This window comes from Drosophila suzukii, chromosome X (assembly GCF_043229965.1).
Source record: "Drosophila suzukii chromosome X, CBGP_Dsuzu_IsoJpt1.0, whole genome shotgun sequence".
NCBI classification, from domain to species: domain Eukaryota; kingdom Metazoa; phylum Arthropoda; class Insecta; order Diptera; family Drosophilidae; genus Drosophila; species Drosophila suzukii.
This window is the reverse complement of record NC_092084.1, coordinates 20,512,785-20,530,359: the sequence shown is the minus strand read 5'-3', so window position 1 is coordinate 20,530,359 and position 17,575 is coordinate 20,512,785. Positions and strand designations below refer to the sequence as shown.

The 17,575-nt window shown below is 36.5% G+C and overlaps 1 protein-coding gene across 2 annotated transcripts in view; it reads right to left on the bottom strand.

The window, feature by feature from the left end:
* mew (multiple edematous wings) overlaps nucleotides 1-17,575 on the bottom strand; it is a 58,580-nt gene that overhangs the window by 5,348 nt on the left and 35,657 nt on the right. The window contains exons 2-5 of one of the 2 annotated variants that reach the window (XM_017068597.4): nucleotides 6,503-6,630; nucleotides 5,267-5,299; nucleotides 1,034-1,146; nucleotides 560-693 (exon numbers count right to left, since the gene is read on the bottom strand). In XM_017068597.4, the coding sequence (XP_016924086.2) occupies nucleotides 560-693; nucleotides 1,034-1,146; nucleotides 5,267-5,299; nucleotides 6,503-6,630 (408 nt within the window). The remainder of the gene's footprint in view (nucleotides 1-559; nucleotides 694-1,033; nucleotides 1,147-5,266; nucleotides 5,300-6,502; nucleotides 6,631-17,575) is intronic. The other variant, XM_017068598.4, reaches the window with a different exon arrangement.

The following is a 17,575-nucleotide window of genomic DNA, read 5'->3' as shown; positions in this document are numbered from 1 at the left end:
GATAATTCACCTTGACACTTTTCTTTTTTGTCTTTCGTTTCCCTGCCAGGAATAAAAAACAAACAAACAACTGACCCTTGTCAACTGGGAGGAAAGCGGAATGGGATGTTATGATGACCTCAACCTGGTATTTCTTAGATACAAAATTAGTTTTGGCATTAACTCATTCGAAATATCTTGACCTAAATATATACATATCATATGTTAAGATCTCAAAAGTATAGTACTAAGGCAGAAAAACCACACGATTTCGTATCCAAAATAATTGTATTGCTCGATTCCTTTCTAAGATTATAAATATTTTGCCTACTTCATGAATTGTTTGGAATTTTTAAAAGCTTTAAATGGTTTTTACCACTCCTTATCAGTTACCCTACTTAATGAGATTTCATATTTAATATGCAAGTTCTTGGAAAAAATATACATACTGTTGACGGTAAACCGGAAGTAAAGCATACTCTTAAATGTTCCATATAAATATTATTTTATAAGGTCCCAAACAGAAATATGAAACCTCTTAAATTCCTTGATCATCAGCCTTTAGAATCAAGTTACTCACCTTTGCACAGGTCGTCCCTTGCAGGGTTCGTGGACCTCTTCGAACTGCAGATCGTTTGTCAGTAGATAGCAGAGACCCTGGCCATAGCGATTCTCCCGAACGATGTACATATAGCGATGGGCGCATACGACCACCTGTGACATAATAAAGGTTAATTAGGCAAATGGGCTTTATAAATAGATCTATATGTGGAAATATTTAAGAATGATAATAAGGTATAAAGAGCTGGATTTTGTATACCATTTGATGGTAAGAGTCTAAAAAAATTTTAACCGGACATGATCTTTGGATATTTTAGTCTAATGTAATGTATTATGATCTTTGGATTTTTCACTTTATAATCTTAGTTTTCTTGGGTTTAGGGATATTAGTAAGTAGCTATATCTTAAAATGATCTGGGGTGATACATTATGATCTTTAAATTTGTACTTTGTAATCCTAGGTTTCTTGGGTTTACGGATATTAGTAACGTACCTTTCCTCCGGAACCGTTGGCTTGCAGGGGACTCGATCGTACCGTAACGCCCATCCATTGGTCCTCCTTGATCTCATCGTTACCGGGTGGTGAGAGGATTTCGCTATCGAAAGCTGAGCGAAGAACGGAGAACGAAGAATTCGTAGGGCGAAGATTGTGCAGATCGCGGACGGAAGAGAGAGAGTGCAGAGAGATATACCAATGTTAGAAATTGCCAAAAAAGATTTGCAACGTGTGATCGTATGTGTGATTGTGTCTTCGTGTGCGTGTGTTTACAAATGTGTGTGTGTGTGTGTGCATGTCAGCAACAACAATAATATAACATCAACAACAACAATAACGGTAATAATAATTAATAACTTTAAAAAACTAAGAGTAGTATGCATTATCAACAGTATACAGAAATGTATATTTATATACATATGGCAAAACAACAGTAATCATTCACAAATTTACATACGTACATATGTACAGTAGGGTGGACCTTGGTGTTTCTTAAAGATATTTACTTGATAAATGGTCCTTTGGTATGAGTCACCAATTTTAATGAGTCTTTTTAATTTTAAATGTTATATTTTTTACTAGTTAATTCATATTTCATTGAATTGAAAATTGTGTTAGACCAGAAGAATCAATTTAATATACATTTATGATTTTTTAGATTTAAAAATATTTATGTGTACCTATTGATGTGGGGTTGAAATTGAACAATGTACATACAAAGATGGGTTTTATATTTTACCAAACATTTTTAATGAATTTTTCTTGGATGTGTATTTGCAGAAGATGATTAATGTAATGTTGGATTATAGTAATTTTATAAATTTGGTATATAACAAAAATTTAAAATTTTTTTTTACATATATTTTAAATATGGTTTTCTTCCTTGGTAGAAATGGTAGTTTCTTAAGAATAGTAATATATTTATTATAAGCTATACGATTAAATGTAGGTCAGAAGGTCCACCCCAATGTTCAACTCCAACTGGAAATCAAAATTGAAACGAAAGCAGTTAAATGCAAATTCAAACCGACTTCGAACTCCCAACAATTCAATTATTTACAGCTGATTCTCAGGCAACATGTTTTTTGATTATTTTTTTTTAACGTTGGCGGCAAGTTGCACAAAGAGTAAAAAAAAAAGGGGAGGGGGGAGGTAAACAAAAAATTGTTGATTAAACGAAGCATGAAACGAAGCAAAAGAGCGGGAAAACAAAAATGGAAAGCGCAGCCGCGAACGAGAGAGAGCCGAACGAAATTGATTTAGAATGCATTTTAAAGCATCAAAGTGTTGAAAAATGATAAATGATTATTACACTTGCAAGAGGGACAGAAAACGAGAGAAAGAGAGAGGGGGAGCTGTGGTGCACAGAAAAAATATTCCAATATTTTGAGATTAAAAACTTATTTAAAATTAAAATTTTATTTTGTAAATTCCAATACTGTTAATGATGTTAATAAATAATCTCAATGAATTTCTAACCATTTTTTTAAAGATTTTTTCAAAGGTTATGGGTAATAAATCCAATATTTCAATTTTAAACATTAATATTTATATGAATCATAATTTCTTTCGCTGTAGCGTTTTCTTTTCGTATCTTTTCGGTTGCCATGGGGCGTGGGTCGTTCTTGACGGGTTTGACGCGTTTTTAAACGCGCCCGTCTGTCGCGCCTGCGCAGTGAAAGTCGCGCAGCTGGACGATTCGCCCACTGTCACTCCCCCTTTCCACTTTTCTTCTCAGCAATTTCCCCTTTTTCTGCGTTTTTGACATTGGTTAGAGACGAAAAGAATTCGGACTTCTGAAGGTAATTATGCGGGAAAAGGGGTTGGATGGCTAATGTGCAGTAATGCAACAAAACCGCACCCAAAATACCCCATTTGTACCGCCCTCTTTTTCGCCCATCGAAAATGCCGATGCTATTTTTGCTCAAGAATTCGCATATGCGCTGTATTTTTTACAATGTGCAGTTATTTTTATGCCATTGCCAACATTTGTTTTGCATTGCATTCATACACTACAAGAAAATGTCTCCTAAATTTGTTCTTTGATTAATATCTTTTAAAAAATTTGCGAACTTTAGATAAACTAAACTCAAACTAGGCATATTTTCGGTAATGGCTGAGGACTTAAACATTTTTTAATATACACATCTTTCTATAATTTAAGATCTCTTGGATAAATATATAAAAATTAATAATATGAAACAAAATTTCTAAGATAACAGTTTTATTTATTAGAATGTCATTTGTTTTTTGTGTAGTTTATATACTTTGATTTTCAGTTAAACATAATCTTGCATTAATGTAAATTTTGTTTTTGTGTAGCCGTTGTTCTGCTTTTCGTTTAAGTATTTTTCTGTGCTCATAGTTTGAGAAATTTGTCACGTTCTTGGGCGGCGCCGTTGGCAAAGCCCACTTCTTCGTCTTTTGTAGGTTTTTTAGATTTTTTTTAGATGCTTCTTCTTGAAACGGCCACGCTCTGATTGCCAAAAGAGCAAAGAAGAAGAAAAAGAAGTGGAGGAAGAAGAAGCGACAGAAGAACCCCGGTTATAGCGGCGAAAAAATGCAGCCGACCCAGTTCCATATTAACACTCGGGTGACAAAGGGGGCCATAAACACCCAGCAGGGTAAAAGCGCAAATGGATTTACATACGAGTGAAGACTGCAAAAATACTGAATACCCTTTCATAAAGAATTTTAAATATGGTTCCTAAAAACGATACCAAATAATGGTGTATGATTTTATCCAAAAGCACTGAAGTAATAGAGCTGGGAAAGTTATTTAAATTATATTTAAAAATGGTTTACATTTGTATTTCTTATTTATTTTTAAGTGACGCAATTCTTTATGTGACTGCATTGCGCGTTTCTGGAAAATCATATGACACCCTCTACTAGGGTGAAGAACCCAGTTGTCAGGGCTTTATAATTAGCGCTAAATGAGTCGCCAATTGAAGCCGCCGAAAATGTGAAGCCACGTTTAAGGGGCTTTGGGATTTTTCAAGAGGCCCCTTTCCCCAAACTCCCCCTTGGTAAAGAGTGAAAATTCCGAGAATCAGTTGGGGCATGCTAAAGGAAATGGTTAACATGTGACGGCTATAATGAAGTTGTCGCTGGAATCGAAGCGTGCAAAAGACCCCAAACAGAAAACTGAAAAATACTATCGTATATTTGTTTGTAATTATTTTAAGCTTAACTGTATGGCGGGGTGTAATTATGGGGTATATTTATTTACAAAGGGTCTAGGGAAACAAACATATGTGGTCATTGTAGAACTAAAGTTTTGTCAATACCAAAGACATCTTGACTTTCCAATGGTGGTTTATGATATCATATATTTCCTATACTGGTCAGATTGTTATCGATTGATTAGTAAATATTATAGCATCTACTTATCACTTACTTATCACTTTCCATTTATCAAAGAACCCCTTAAAGCTTCATGAGACGTTACGTTTTAACAGTAAGTTATTGTATAAGCTTGATAAAAGCTTATTTAACCATTTGAGTGTTCCCTTGCAAGAACTAACTATGTCAGAACTGTAATAGTGTATAGTTAATATGAGAAAAATCATTCCCAGCTATATTGGCGACCAAGTGATTTAAAATGTGATATTTAATTATTAAAAATAACAAGTGATAATACAATATAATATAATAGTAAGGCATATTTATATTCAAACATTCTTAGATATGTGTATTTCCACAGTTAGATGTGTAATTTTAGTCAAGTCTCTTAGGTATATTATATCTGATTGCAATTAGTGCGCGCATGCGTTGTAGGTCAGTAAAAGTAACAGTAAAAGTAAGAGTGAGAGGCAGAAGAAGAGTGAGGGAGGCAGGGGAAAGCAATATGGCGGCCATAGGCATGCGTGCGTGACTGTACATTCGGTGATCGCAGATATTTAAGATTTGCAAAATAGATATTTATGTACAAGCGATTTATTTACTTTTTTGGGATAGGAATTCGTGAATGGGTGCACTGAATTGAAAGTATGTTTAATGCCTGGGTTAATTCAACACAAAATCAAATAGGTAAGTGAACGAATCAAAGCGCAAACCAAAAGTATGGAAACTGATTACGGCATACTGGTTATATATTTATAGGTCGATTGAATACTGAATGGGTGTTAGCGGTTGCAATGAGATGCGGCGATCCTTGATCGGGAATCGGGTAATTGGGATCGGTTTTTGGTGGGCAATACAACAATTAAAGCACCCAAAACCACTTACTCTTATTTAATTGAATCTCATATGTTCCGTTCGCTAAGGGATTCGTTCGTTCGATTTATCGAATGGCAAATATCGAAAAGATTTGTCAGTATTTTTGGACAGTTGGATTTGGGTGGGTTAGGGTTTCAGGTTGAGGTTGAGGCAGAGACACAAATGAATTTCCCAGTTATGCGCACCGAATACGAATTTGGATTTTGGCGGAACCAAATAGATAATGGGGAAGAGAAGGAAAAATAAAAAACATAAGAAAGAAAAAAGAGAAAGAAATATCAAATAATTAAAAATTAAATTAAATGTAGTTTTCGACATTATTTGTGTTTCATATTTTGGATAAGATGCTAGTACAAAAATGGATATCTATACAGTAGGTACTAGAGGATAATACGAGTATATACGAGTAATTAAAATGTGTGCTCATCATGTGAACGAACGATTCAAGGACTGATCGCTTTGTAGGTTAATCGTACGATTCAACAAATGATCGATAAGAGCGATTGAACAAATATTCGATGGGAAAATCGATTAAATAAACGGGGGATTGATCACACGAAATTTCTGTAGCCATATTGATTTGAGAAACTTAAATTTTCATTTCCAATTTATCGAATTTATCGCTTGCAATGTCGCCTGGTTATCGATCACAGCATTCCCTCCTACTTAAAATTATGAGCAAAAGAGTTTAATTAAATGTTAGATATGTTTTTAGTCACAGATCTTTGTACAGCATTTGGCAATCGTTTATGTACAATTCGCAGACTAAATTGGGATCCAAAAGAAGATTGGGGTAAACTGAAATTGCGAATCGGTTAGATTGGCTTGGCCCGGTTGACCCTTGACCCATTGGCACTCCTGTTAGTCACTTGGCAGTTGGGAGCGGGATTCAGGATTAGCGGGGTTACCACGCAACCGGACACTCTACAACTAATATCTAGGTCTATAGACAGGCATGTAAATGTATGAATAACTATGAATGGTATAAACCAATCAACCTTCACCAATGGAACGATGTGGATACAGGCTTAGAATAGGAAATAATAGGGGTACAGATACCAAAGCTTGGTTAAGAGTTATCGACTAACTTGAGATTATTTACGTACTCTCTAATCATTTTTTGTAATTTTGACTCGAACTAAAAATAAAAACCTAGGAACTTAAGATGTGAGCATAAGTTTCATTATATCTATGACTATAGATCCTAGTTATTTTTTTTAGTCATCGTGGACATGATTCACTTACATCGCCTGCCATCGGTGATCACTTGTTCGCAGTCACTGAAACTTTGTGTCATGGGACACCGCCAGAGGGCGCCAGAATGTGAGGTGTTTGGCTGTCGATTTTGATCCAATGGGGCTCCCACAAGAACACTACAAAATGGAGGAAAAATGGGGATTACAAAATTGATTTATAAGAAGGAATTATCTATAAGATCTAAAAGATGTTTAAATGTTTGGAATAAAAATTTTTGCCACAAAAAGTTCATCATATCATCATCATTCAATAATATTATTCAATTGTAAATGACTTTCAACATAATATAGCCAGGTATAATGGGTTTAAACTTCTAGCAATCTACGTTTTATCACAATCATTTAATCAATATGTATTTAGGCATTTATCAATGCCAAACTTTGTGGACTTTTGCAGTTGGCTGATACTTTTGATTATATACATTAGATATTCCGCTTCAGCAACGTTTTGTAGACTTTAACACTAACATGATATTTGGGATTTCCGCTCAAGTTGGAAATTACAGAATTTAAATGCGAAACACCTGCTAGATTTACTGAGCTCATATGTTTATTTGAGCTTAACGTGTTGGTAAGCTGAGCCAACCACAAAAACCTCCCAAGACAAGCGATCTGCGGTCAGTCGCACTTCGGATCTGCTGGGTTATAGTTACATATAGAGCCATGGCTATCGACTAATTGCGGGTCGCCACTTTGGCTCCGAATGGTAATCGATTTTAGGTGGGTTCAACTCAGACTCAGCGACAATTGCGACTTGGTTCAATGCACTTCAGTTGGCTCTTTGGATTTTTATATATTTTCGGGGCTTGGCCCTGCCGAAATGTAATTACTCCGGGCGATAAACGTGTGCAATGGGTGGGTGTAGATTCGTGAAGGGGTCTTCAGGGGCCTGGGTGCGTCTGCACGAGAGATTTCGCTAATGAGCAGTCAAATTGCCAAGAAGTAGCGAAAATCCCAGCAGGATATGTCGAAAACTTGTTGCGAAAAGGGTAAGGTATCTTAAAGATACTTTTAGTTCTGGTGCCAACCAAAACAAAATTTAAAAGACTTTAAGTAAAATATAATATATATCTTAGGGGTACAGACTGAAATAAAATATTAGCTTACAAAATGGTATAATAAACATTACAATTAAAGCAAGTGATTATGAAAAGACATGACAGAGAAATACTAAAATAAGCCTAATTGCCGATGCATGAAAACCACGAGAGGAAAGACATTTCTCCGGCGAAACTTTGCCAAAAGCCATCGAAAACATGGCAAAAAATACTGGCTAAATGGCAACAAAGTAGGGCCGGCAAAAAGGGGGTGGTTAAATTGCCAAAAAAAAACCAACAAAATAAAAAAAAACCGAAATAAAAAACACCCACGTTCGCTCGCTTAACGTGTTTAACATGAATGTTCATTATCCTGCAGCCGTAAGCTCAGCCATAACCCACAGCAACAACAGCAACATGCAACGTGCAACAACTGCTGCAGCAACAACTGCAACTTCTGCGACAACAACAGCTGAAATTGCATGTACGACAACTACAAAACACGAAGGCGAGGATTGGGTTTATGGCGGCCATTAAGTGGCACCTACACACCACCAAAGACCCATGCACAGGGAAAATAATTTAAAGGACCTCAAAACATGTAAGAAATTTCAACTAATGTTAATGTTGTATTAAAATTTCAGAAAAATTTATTTTTAAAACTAACAAAATATAAAAATTCACTGCTAAGCGGTGGAAACCGAACTCGCACCTCAGTTATTTTATATTGATTTTCAAGTAATGTTAGTAATGTATTAAAATATCAAAAAATGTATTTTTAAAACTAACAAAATATAAAAATTTAGTGTTAAGCGGTGGGAATCGAACTCGCACCTTAGTCATTTTATCTGGAATTTCAATTAATGTTAATGTTGTATTAAAGTATCAAAAATAATGTATTTATTAAACTGGTAAAAAAAAATTTTAGTGCCTAGGTGGGAATCGAACTCGCATCTAAGTCATTTTATTTGGAAATATAAGTAGTAACTACATCATTTTTCCTCGATGGTGATGCAGTAAACAAATTTTACTTAAAGTATTGATAGATATATTTTGTAATTCAATCTTTTTTAGATTTAAATACATTTTGTTCTTAAAAAAGATATAGATAAAATTAATCTTGATTGAATTTTTTTCTGTGCATTAAACCTCAGCCATCAACCGTCACAGCAGCAACATCAACAGAAAATCCGAAGAAAAATCGAAAATAAAAGAAATCTTTAAGTGCCCAAAGGCAAAACTGGTGGCCAAATTGCCCATGACGGTGGGTGAGGGGTGCAGCGGGGGTGGTGCTGGGTGTGTTGGGTGTAGGTGGTGCAAAAAAAAGAAAGAATTAAGGAGAAGGAGCCGCTGCTTATGGGCGTTCTCCAAGTTATCGCTTTTGTCGCCTCGCAATTGACACATTTGCCCGATTGGCGGTCTTAAAACCACAAACGTTACAATGAATGTTTAGTAACTTCAAGTTTTTGGAGTCAAGATTGATCAAAAGATTATAAGAACGGTTCATAACTAGAAAATGACTACTTTAACAAAGTAATAAGTGTAAATCTCAAGCAGCGTTGGATTTAAACGATATTACGATCAATTAATCATCTTAAGATACTTTATTGAAATACAGATATTGAGTGTTTTAATTCGAACAATTGCCATAAAAATAACTGGTTATTAGGAAGTATAAATCATTCCAAATCTCCGGAACTGATCTTATTGGATGTGGAAATACACGCATTCCCAAAAATTAAGCAATTAAACATTTAATAAAAGGAGAAAACGGGGTTTATACACAATTAGTTTAGGATATACATATTTATCGCGTTTTCTTGTTCATTTTAGTGATGTAACTCCCTGTCCGGGATTCCAAAAACTATATACATATGTTTAAACTAAATTTTATGAGAAAAACACAAGGAACAGGTTCCCTGGGAACCCCTTCCCCTCAAACCAAAAAACTAGATCAAAAGCCAGTCCGACTTTCATGCCGGGTTAAGACCTGCTTTTTCCTTCATTTTCCCATAATTTCCACGTGTTTGTCTTGTGGTCATTAACGCTGACACTCGGATTGCAACAGACTTGAGACCTAGACCCACCGACCTGACCTGACCCTGTCTCATTTTCGTTGGTTTTATGGCCGGCTTTGCTTTTGACCCGGTCCAATGTCTCTCTTTTTCTCGTTTTCTCAGCTTGTTTGGACTGCTGAGGCTGTGCTCATTTAGCAGGTGCCTGCATTTTCCCTAGGTGCTAGGGATACTTGGTAAAGGGACATTAAACACGAGTCACATAAATCTGGTCACCAAACGCCGCTGGCTGTAAATCTTTTGACATGGCCCAAAGTCCATAAAACAGCCCTAATGATCTAGCTGGAATTTCGATTTCGTGGAGAAGGCATTGTGAAATGGGCGGCGGAGTTGGAAAACGAAGCTATTTGATTTTTTAGGGCTGCTTTCGGGATTCTGGAGCGAGTTCGTTTTTTTATGGCACTTGCCACTTAGCTTATCAATTAGCGGGCAAGTTGTGGGAAACAGGGTGCAAAGGGGGCTTAGAATGGGGATTGATCCCCTCAATTATCGTAGAATCGAACAAATAAGAACACTTAAAAAAAAAACTTAGTCTCTAATAAATAATCACTAATATATAGTATTACTTTTCTTTTATGATTAAATACAGAAATTTATAGAGGGTTATATTTATAAGAAATTTTAAGCGAGTCATTTAATAGTAAACTTGTTTTGGCATTAAAATGGAATTTAGAAATAAATGTATTTAGAAAATAATATTTATCATGTATAAAAAAAAGGTATAATATATATTAAAATTGTATAAGCCAATAATATTTATAATCGTTTATTTTATGCAGTCTTAAACCCTTGTCCTTAAAAATATCTTATATTACAAAATCTACACTAAATAAAATACTTTAGTGGTATTTTTTCTCGGTGTAGAGACTGCTCCACTTGCTGGTGCGTGTGCAATTAAAACCCGATGACGCCGAACCTCTAGCTTTAGCTTTTGGTGGTGGATCTGGGTCTGGATCTAAAGGGTATAGTGCACAGAGGGGTCGGGAGTGATGCCAGTGATGCATTGGCGACGACGACTTAGAATGCATTTAATTAAATTTGAACATTAATTGCCGCTTTAAGGCGTCGCGCGTGTCGCCTCAATTGCCGGGGTCTTGAAAACCCTTTCAAGTGGCTGTTCCCCTGCAAGTCCACCCCTCCTATAACCCATTGAATGCATTCATCTCTATATGCACCCCTCCCAACACCCGCAGCTGAAGAGCCTCTTGTAAGAATTTGATTGTTTGATTAAATAAAAAACGAAGAAGGCGAATCCCTTGATGTCTTGACTCTAATAGAAAAATTCAATTATTACTTATGCGGAGTGGAAGGGGTAATAAAAGAGTAGTAGAGCTGTTTTTATCGTAGAAAATATGGGTATTTTTTTAATAAAGAAATTAATCAAGTCTTCTTCTGCGGGATGAGTTAAAATTTCTTTCTTATGGGTGATGCAGATTTTCTTTCTCTGTTAGATTAGTAAAAAAACATCATGAGATGATACAACTATTTAAGATTTCTGGTAATTCTATTTTTTAATTTAGTAAATTAAACTGTAAAACAATTGAATAATCTAGTTTTCTGTGAGACGAATTAGAATTTCTTTCTTATGAGTAATGCAGAATATCTTTCTCTGTTAGATTAGTTAAAAAAAACATTATGGTAATTCTATTTTTTAATTTAGTAAATGTAAATATAAAACATTTTTTTTTTGTGGTTTTGTCTATTGTAAACTTTATAACATATAGTTTTTATGTTAAACCATTTATTTTTCTTGTTAGACTTGGAAATTGTCTCATATTCTATGATATTATCAAATATTCATTGCCCGACTCTAGTTTTTCTGTTCCACTTGCTCACCCTTCGATTTTTGTTTCCATTTAAATGAGCTTATCCCCAGACTTATTTTCGTAACCCCCTTCCAAACTGAAGAACTCCCCGAATTGCATTTGCCAGAATTGTCAGTACTTTGTTGTCTGGTTGCCCCTTTCTGGTCCAGCTGTGTTTGCCTTCTTTTCCGTATTTTTCGGTTGCTCAGACTCGTTCCGATGTTTGTGTATCTTATTAGTCATGATTATCACAAGTGTTCCCAAGTGTTCGCCCTCGCCCAATCCCCAATATTATATCTTTAAGTGGTGCAGCATCGCTCGACTCCACTCCACAGCATATTTATTTATTATCATTTGTCTGCCCCCCAAAGCAGCCACAAAAATTCAATTCATTTTCGTCTCCCCGTGACCCCTGTGAACCCTCTCGCGGCGGTGTAAATATTTATGGATCTGCTGGGGACAAAGATGGTATATGGTGTGCATATATGTGTGGTTATATGGGATGGGATGTCTCATCTGTCTGAAGAGCACCCTCTTCTAGGATCGATCTGTTTCCGGACATCGAATGCCGTTCCGATTTCGCATTCTGGTCTGGGTGTATTACTTGGAAAACTAATCTTATGGCGCCAGTGCGATAAGATGAGAGTGCTACCAATTATAAATGGTCTGTTACACGGAAGGAAATAAGTGTGGATAGAGTTTTTATTCAAAGTAAAGGTTTAGGAAACAGTTATATATGCTAATAAAATTGGCTGAGACTGCAACATAATTTCTAAATTCTCCAAATAAAAACAGGATTTTTTTTTGTTTTATATCTGGGGCTATACAAAAATTAGGATTTTTTTAGTAACGAAATATATATTTTTTAGATTTTTCCCTTTGGTCTTGAGAACTGGTTTCGAACCCAATCTATCGATAATTATCGATATTATCGATTTCATTTTATTATTATTATTATATTCCATAAAAATACAGTGGATTTGTATGCTTTCTTTTTTACCAGTGAGTTTTCCAGATTATCGCGTACTTTACAACTCTATATTTGCAATGTGGTATTTGCCCCGAGGCGATTGTGCCGATTGTGCTGAGGTGTTGCCAGGTGATGTTATTCGGGCCTAATTATGCCCGTAGGCCAATCGGCGTTAGTCACGTCCCGCTCTATGCCTCTCTATTTTCTTGTATTTTAAGGGTAAATAGCCGGAGAGTGGGATGCGTGATTCGCAGGATACTTCCTGCTGTGACAGGATGAAGTTATCGCAGATGGATGGGGAGTTCTCTACCTGAACTCTTGTTACCTGTCCGATCGGAATCGAAGATAGGCGACATGCGGTGTCGTTTACCTGCAGCTGTCTTGAAAACCAGAGGAAAACACCACATACTGCAAGGTCTTTAAAGTGAGGCTGTGTCCAAACTGGCTGCCTTTGCAGCATTTGCGTCAAATTGGAATGCGATTGTCCATTGTGGATTGCCCACTCTGCGGGTTTGGCTTTGGGGGCCTGTAAACTGACAGCCAAAGTAACCAAAATCGAATTATGTATACAAAAAGGCCGGCAACAATAGCAACAGAAGCAACCGAATTACCATTGCCTAATTCAATTTGCGCATTAAGTCGACAACTCAACGATGAGGATTGACACTCGGACTCAATGTCAAAGTCATCCATCAAGTTTGTGTTTTTTTGGAGCACTGAAACAGGGAGTAAACAGCAATGGAAAGAAGAAAATATGCCTTGTTTCTGATTTCAGTATATCATATTATATTATATGATATCTTTCACATTCGAGTTTTATTATTTATTTTATTTCCCTCTCGGTTTTGTATAACTTTTTTTAAAGATCTCCCATGCCACTTTATTCTCGGAAAGCATATTTTTATGCCATTATAGCATTATAAGTTTGGGAATACATTCTTCATATTTCGTTCCCGAACATTTCCAGGCATCTGATTTCGTATTATTCCTATAAACTCAACCCCATATGTGGCACTCCCTTTCATCGCCCCCCACTAATGCCGCTGCATATTATTCGAATCATCGGATCCCTCAACACAACGCGACGTAACCTAACCCAACTTAATAACCCGAGAGATTTGTCACTTCTGAAACTACAAAATACATCCGACAAACAACATACTTCAATAAATTTGTCGGTTTTCGGGTTTTCTTTCATTTTGATGGGGAGTTTATTTTTTTTGAGGGGTCGCCGGGGCTTAAAATTCAAGACAGGCAGTCAGCGAATGCGCATAATTTGATGGGATTTGGTTAAGTCATACATTTTCTGGGCGGCGATGTTTTGGTGGGCGTGGCATGTCAAGGTGTCGCAATGACGCGTGTGTCCAAAAAAAGACTCGGAGATTTCTTGTCCGAATGAAGTCATGCCCAAAAATCGTAGGGCTCTCAAGGGTTTTCGTCTGTTTTTTGTTTTTCTTTTGGGTAGTTAATCATTTGTTTTTTTGTTTTTTTTTGTTGTGCACTGTGTTTATAGATATCGGATCCCATTAGCTGACATCCGCGGATATTTCAATTTGCACAGAGCCAAATCCAAATCCAAATCTAAATCCATAATGGGAGGCAGGCACGCGTTTCCGTTGCGGGTCAAGAACATAATGTGTCCATTAAATCGCAGAACAAGACGCCAGAAAAAACAAAATGTGGGGATCTGGCCAAGTTGATGACGCCATCGATGGCGCCGCCAAGAAGTGCGGAAACTTCCAAAAAAAAGCAGACGGAAAAACGCAAATTAGGAAGACCGAAATGTTTAACACCCTGTTCAATCACTACCATACCCTTAGAGAACTCTGGATAAAATACTCGGTTGGTCGTAAAAATTGGTGGAGTCGTGTCTTAGCACTTAACAAGCCATCATAAGAAGTTTGGTCAGAATGTGTAGTTTAATAAAGTTCCCATGACTCTTTAAACAGGTCAGAATGTATTCGGTACACAGAAAACCCGGTGGGTTAGAAAGTCTCTTAATTTTGTATGCCTAAATGTATTAAAAGATTTAACAAGTTAAGATCACAATACATGTCCAACAATTACTTTTTTTACCATTACCATTTAAATGGGCTCTAAAGCCCATTTTGATTACAATAGAAATACTTTGATGAAGTACAATACATTTCAGTTAAATTATAATAATAAAAGTTATTAATGGTATTTGGGTTGACAACTTATTTGTGTTCATACAAACTTCCATTAATGACCGGCTAATTAAAGCTAAAATTAAAATAGAGTAAGGCCTAAAAAAGCGCTCTGGGAAAATCAGCAAACTGCGCATTTCGTTGGGCCAACCTCGTTCCACATTCGATTGGGTCATCGCTCACGGCTCGTTAATTTGGCCAACCAAATGGGAAATTGATACAGGAAATGCAGCCCCGATGGGCCTAGTGTTAACTGATAACTCTGCCCAAAATTCGTGCGTCGTCCACAGCTGTGCGGCTTTGATTAATTGTGGGTCAACACAGATGCAGATGATTGCTCGTATACGGATATATCTCGCTGATCTACATATGGTTCCGAGTGTGTGTGTGACCACTGGAGCGTTAAATTGCCGCGGTAGCCCGCTTAACCGCCTACCCAGATACACGACTACCCATCGAACCAAACCACCATCCCACCAGCGATACATTCGCCCATCTGCACAGGGAAAAATGTAGCTAAGCCATGTTGGTTTAAAAAATTGGCGCCCAACGTGGGGCATCCTTTTAAAAGCTTCCTGTTTTATATATATTTTTTTAAGCCCAATGAAAAATTTCCTATTTATTTATTATATCAAAGGTGCCCAATAAAGATTAGTATTTAAAGCATATTTTCTCTCAGTGCAACTGTGGGATCCATAGCCCCTTTAACCGTCAACGTAACCCAAGTAGCACAAATTGGCCCGCGGCTTTGCAGCTTATCGCATTTTGTATTTGGATTTTCTGGTTTTTGTTGCTGTTGGGAAAGCGGCCCAGCGGTTTCATTTCCATTTCCCCCAACTCGCGAGCCATTTCCATTATGAGAATTGATGGCAAGGTCAAGCGGTTGGATCAGCGTTCGGAAATTTGTCTCTGGCAAATGCGCATGCGCAGCTTCAGGCCTGACTTTATCTCTACAGTCAAAACTCTTTTGCTTCAACTATAAAACACGCATTTATTTTAGATAACTTTTCATATGCCTCTCTATTAGTTTCCTAACTAATTTTTACAAATTTGGGCAGCAAAATTATTTTATTTAAGTGAGCATGTCATTTCAGTTCCAGAAAATGCCACCTAATGAAGTTTGACTGTACTTGATCGCCTCCCTCTTTTTGACTTTTGCTTACTCTGCTCATAAATTGTTGGTAAACAAATTGTTGTTGCTGCAGGCCTTGTAAAGATCAAGAGTTTTTGAAAAGGGGGGATAATAGAGAGTATGGGGAGGCTTGATTAATTCGATAAACCAAACGATAAATATCGCCAGCTGGTTAATGGAAGCAATCCAATTAATTTCTAACTGTTTGCGATATGGACCTTAAAGAGTGAATACGGAAGACTAAAGATTATAGTGTGGTTCTCTTAATCGAAGTCAATTAATCGATCGTAACCTGCTGGATATAATCGTTTTAAGGGGAATTTTGATCGATAATGTTTGACTAAGATGTGGTAATATAATGAAAATGAAATCTATTTTGATATTTTGCAAAAAGGATTTTGTATTTTAAGTAACCAAATAGGTAAAGATACTTTCAATGTTAGTGATTGTATTTTTGAGATATTTTTTTAACCTTTGCTAGCATTTTATTTTTTTATTAAAAAAATTAATGTATGCATACCCTCCGCTGTGAGGATTTCGAGGGATACGAAGACGAAGGTCCGGGAACAGGCTTGTCCATATATCTTTTACTTTATACGGGTGTTGTGTGGCACATTTATGGGAACTGACATGGCGACAATAAAAATGTTAACACGCCTATGCCCCAAAAGAGAGTGAAGAGCGGGGGGTGCATGAAGATATAGAGGGGCATGGCCATATTTAAACATAATTTCGTTTTTTATTATCCTTTCATGACAAAGACGAAGCCGCACCATAAACAAATACACGCATATATCCATATATCCATATATCCAGAAGAATCTGAAGAAGAGGCGAAGAAGGCTTGGAGACAATGACGTTTAATAGCGGTCGCTGAGTGGAAGGCAACTAAAGAAGGACCCATACGGAAAGAAAATAGGTATACTATGATGATGAAGTGGAGTATTGAAAGCTGGAAACCAAAAATTTAGAACTTTTTTCAAAACAGGCAAGGCAAACTTATTTAACTTATAAAAAATTGGTATATCCAATGATATTTTTTTCCAAAAGATATAATACAAGTCCTATTTATAAAGATTAAATCTAATGGCATATTATTAAACGATTTTTTTTCTGTGTAAAAAAGGAGGAGGCAGAGGAGAAGCGAATGAGAATGGGAAGACGAAGGACAACGAGCAGGGGAAAGGTGAGCGAATGCCGGTGAAGAGGGAAATGCCGGCATAGGTAAACAAAACAACTCGCCGGCAGGTAAATTACAAACAGCAACAGATGAAGAGGAAGAAAAGCCGAAAGACACTGAAAGAAAATTATATGTTTGGGTTTCTGGATGTTAAAGAAATTATTTAGTTAAAGTAAATAAAATGGATTGTAAGAAGAATCTAACTACTATAACTGAAGTTATGCTTAATTTTTCCTTAATTTAAATATATTTACTAAACCTCACATGTTAATTTTTTCTGTGTATTTAGCTGGGGAGCGAGACAACATGATTGGAGTCGCCTCTTTCATAATTTAGTGATGTTTTTGTCTGGCTTTGGATTTGAATTTGAAAGAATCTTGAGAGAGAAAGAGGACTGAGGAGTGAGTGAGAGCAACTGACATATGGGGCCACACACGGTGAAAAGTGCCAGGAGGGAAAGAGATGGGGAGACGGGTCCAAACTAATAGTGAGGACAAAAGAAAGAGAGGGAACTACTATGAGTAGGTCCAGGATTTCCCAATTTCAGGTCATATTTTGACATAATTTTTGATGCCACTCATTTAAGTACAGTGGGAACTGGTCAAGACAAACATAGATACTAGAAAAAATGAACTGATTAATATTATATTATATAATATGAAAAAACACATCATGTATTGATGGTCTTAAAAACA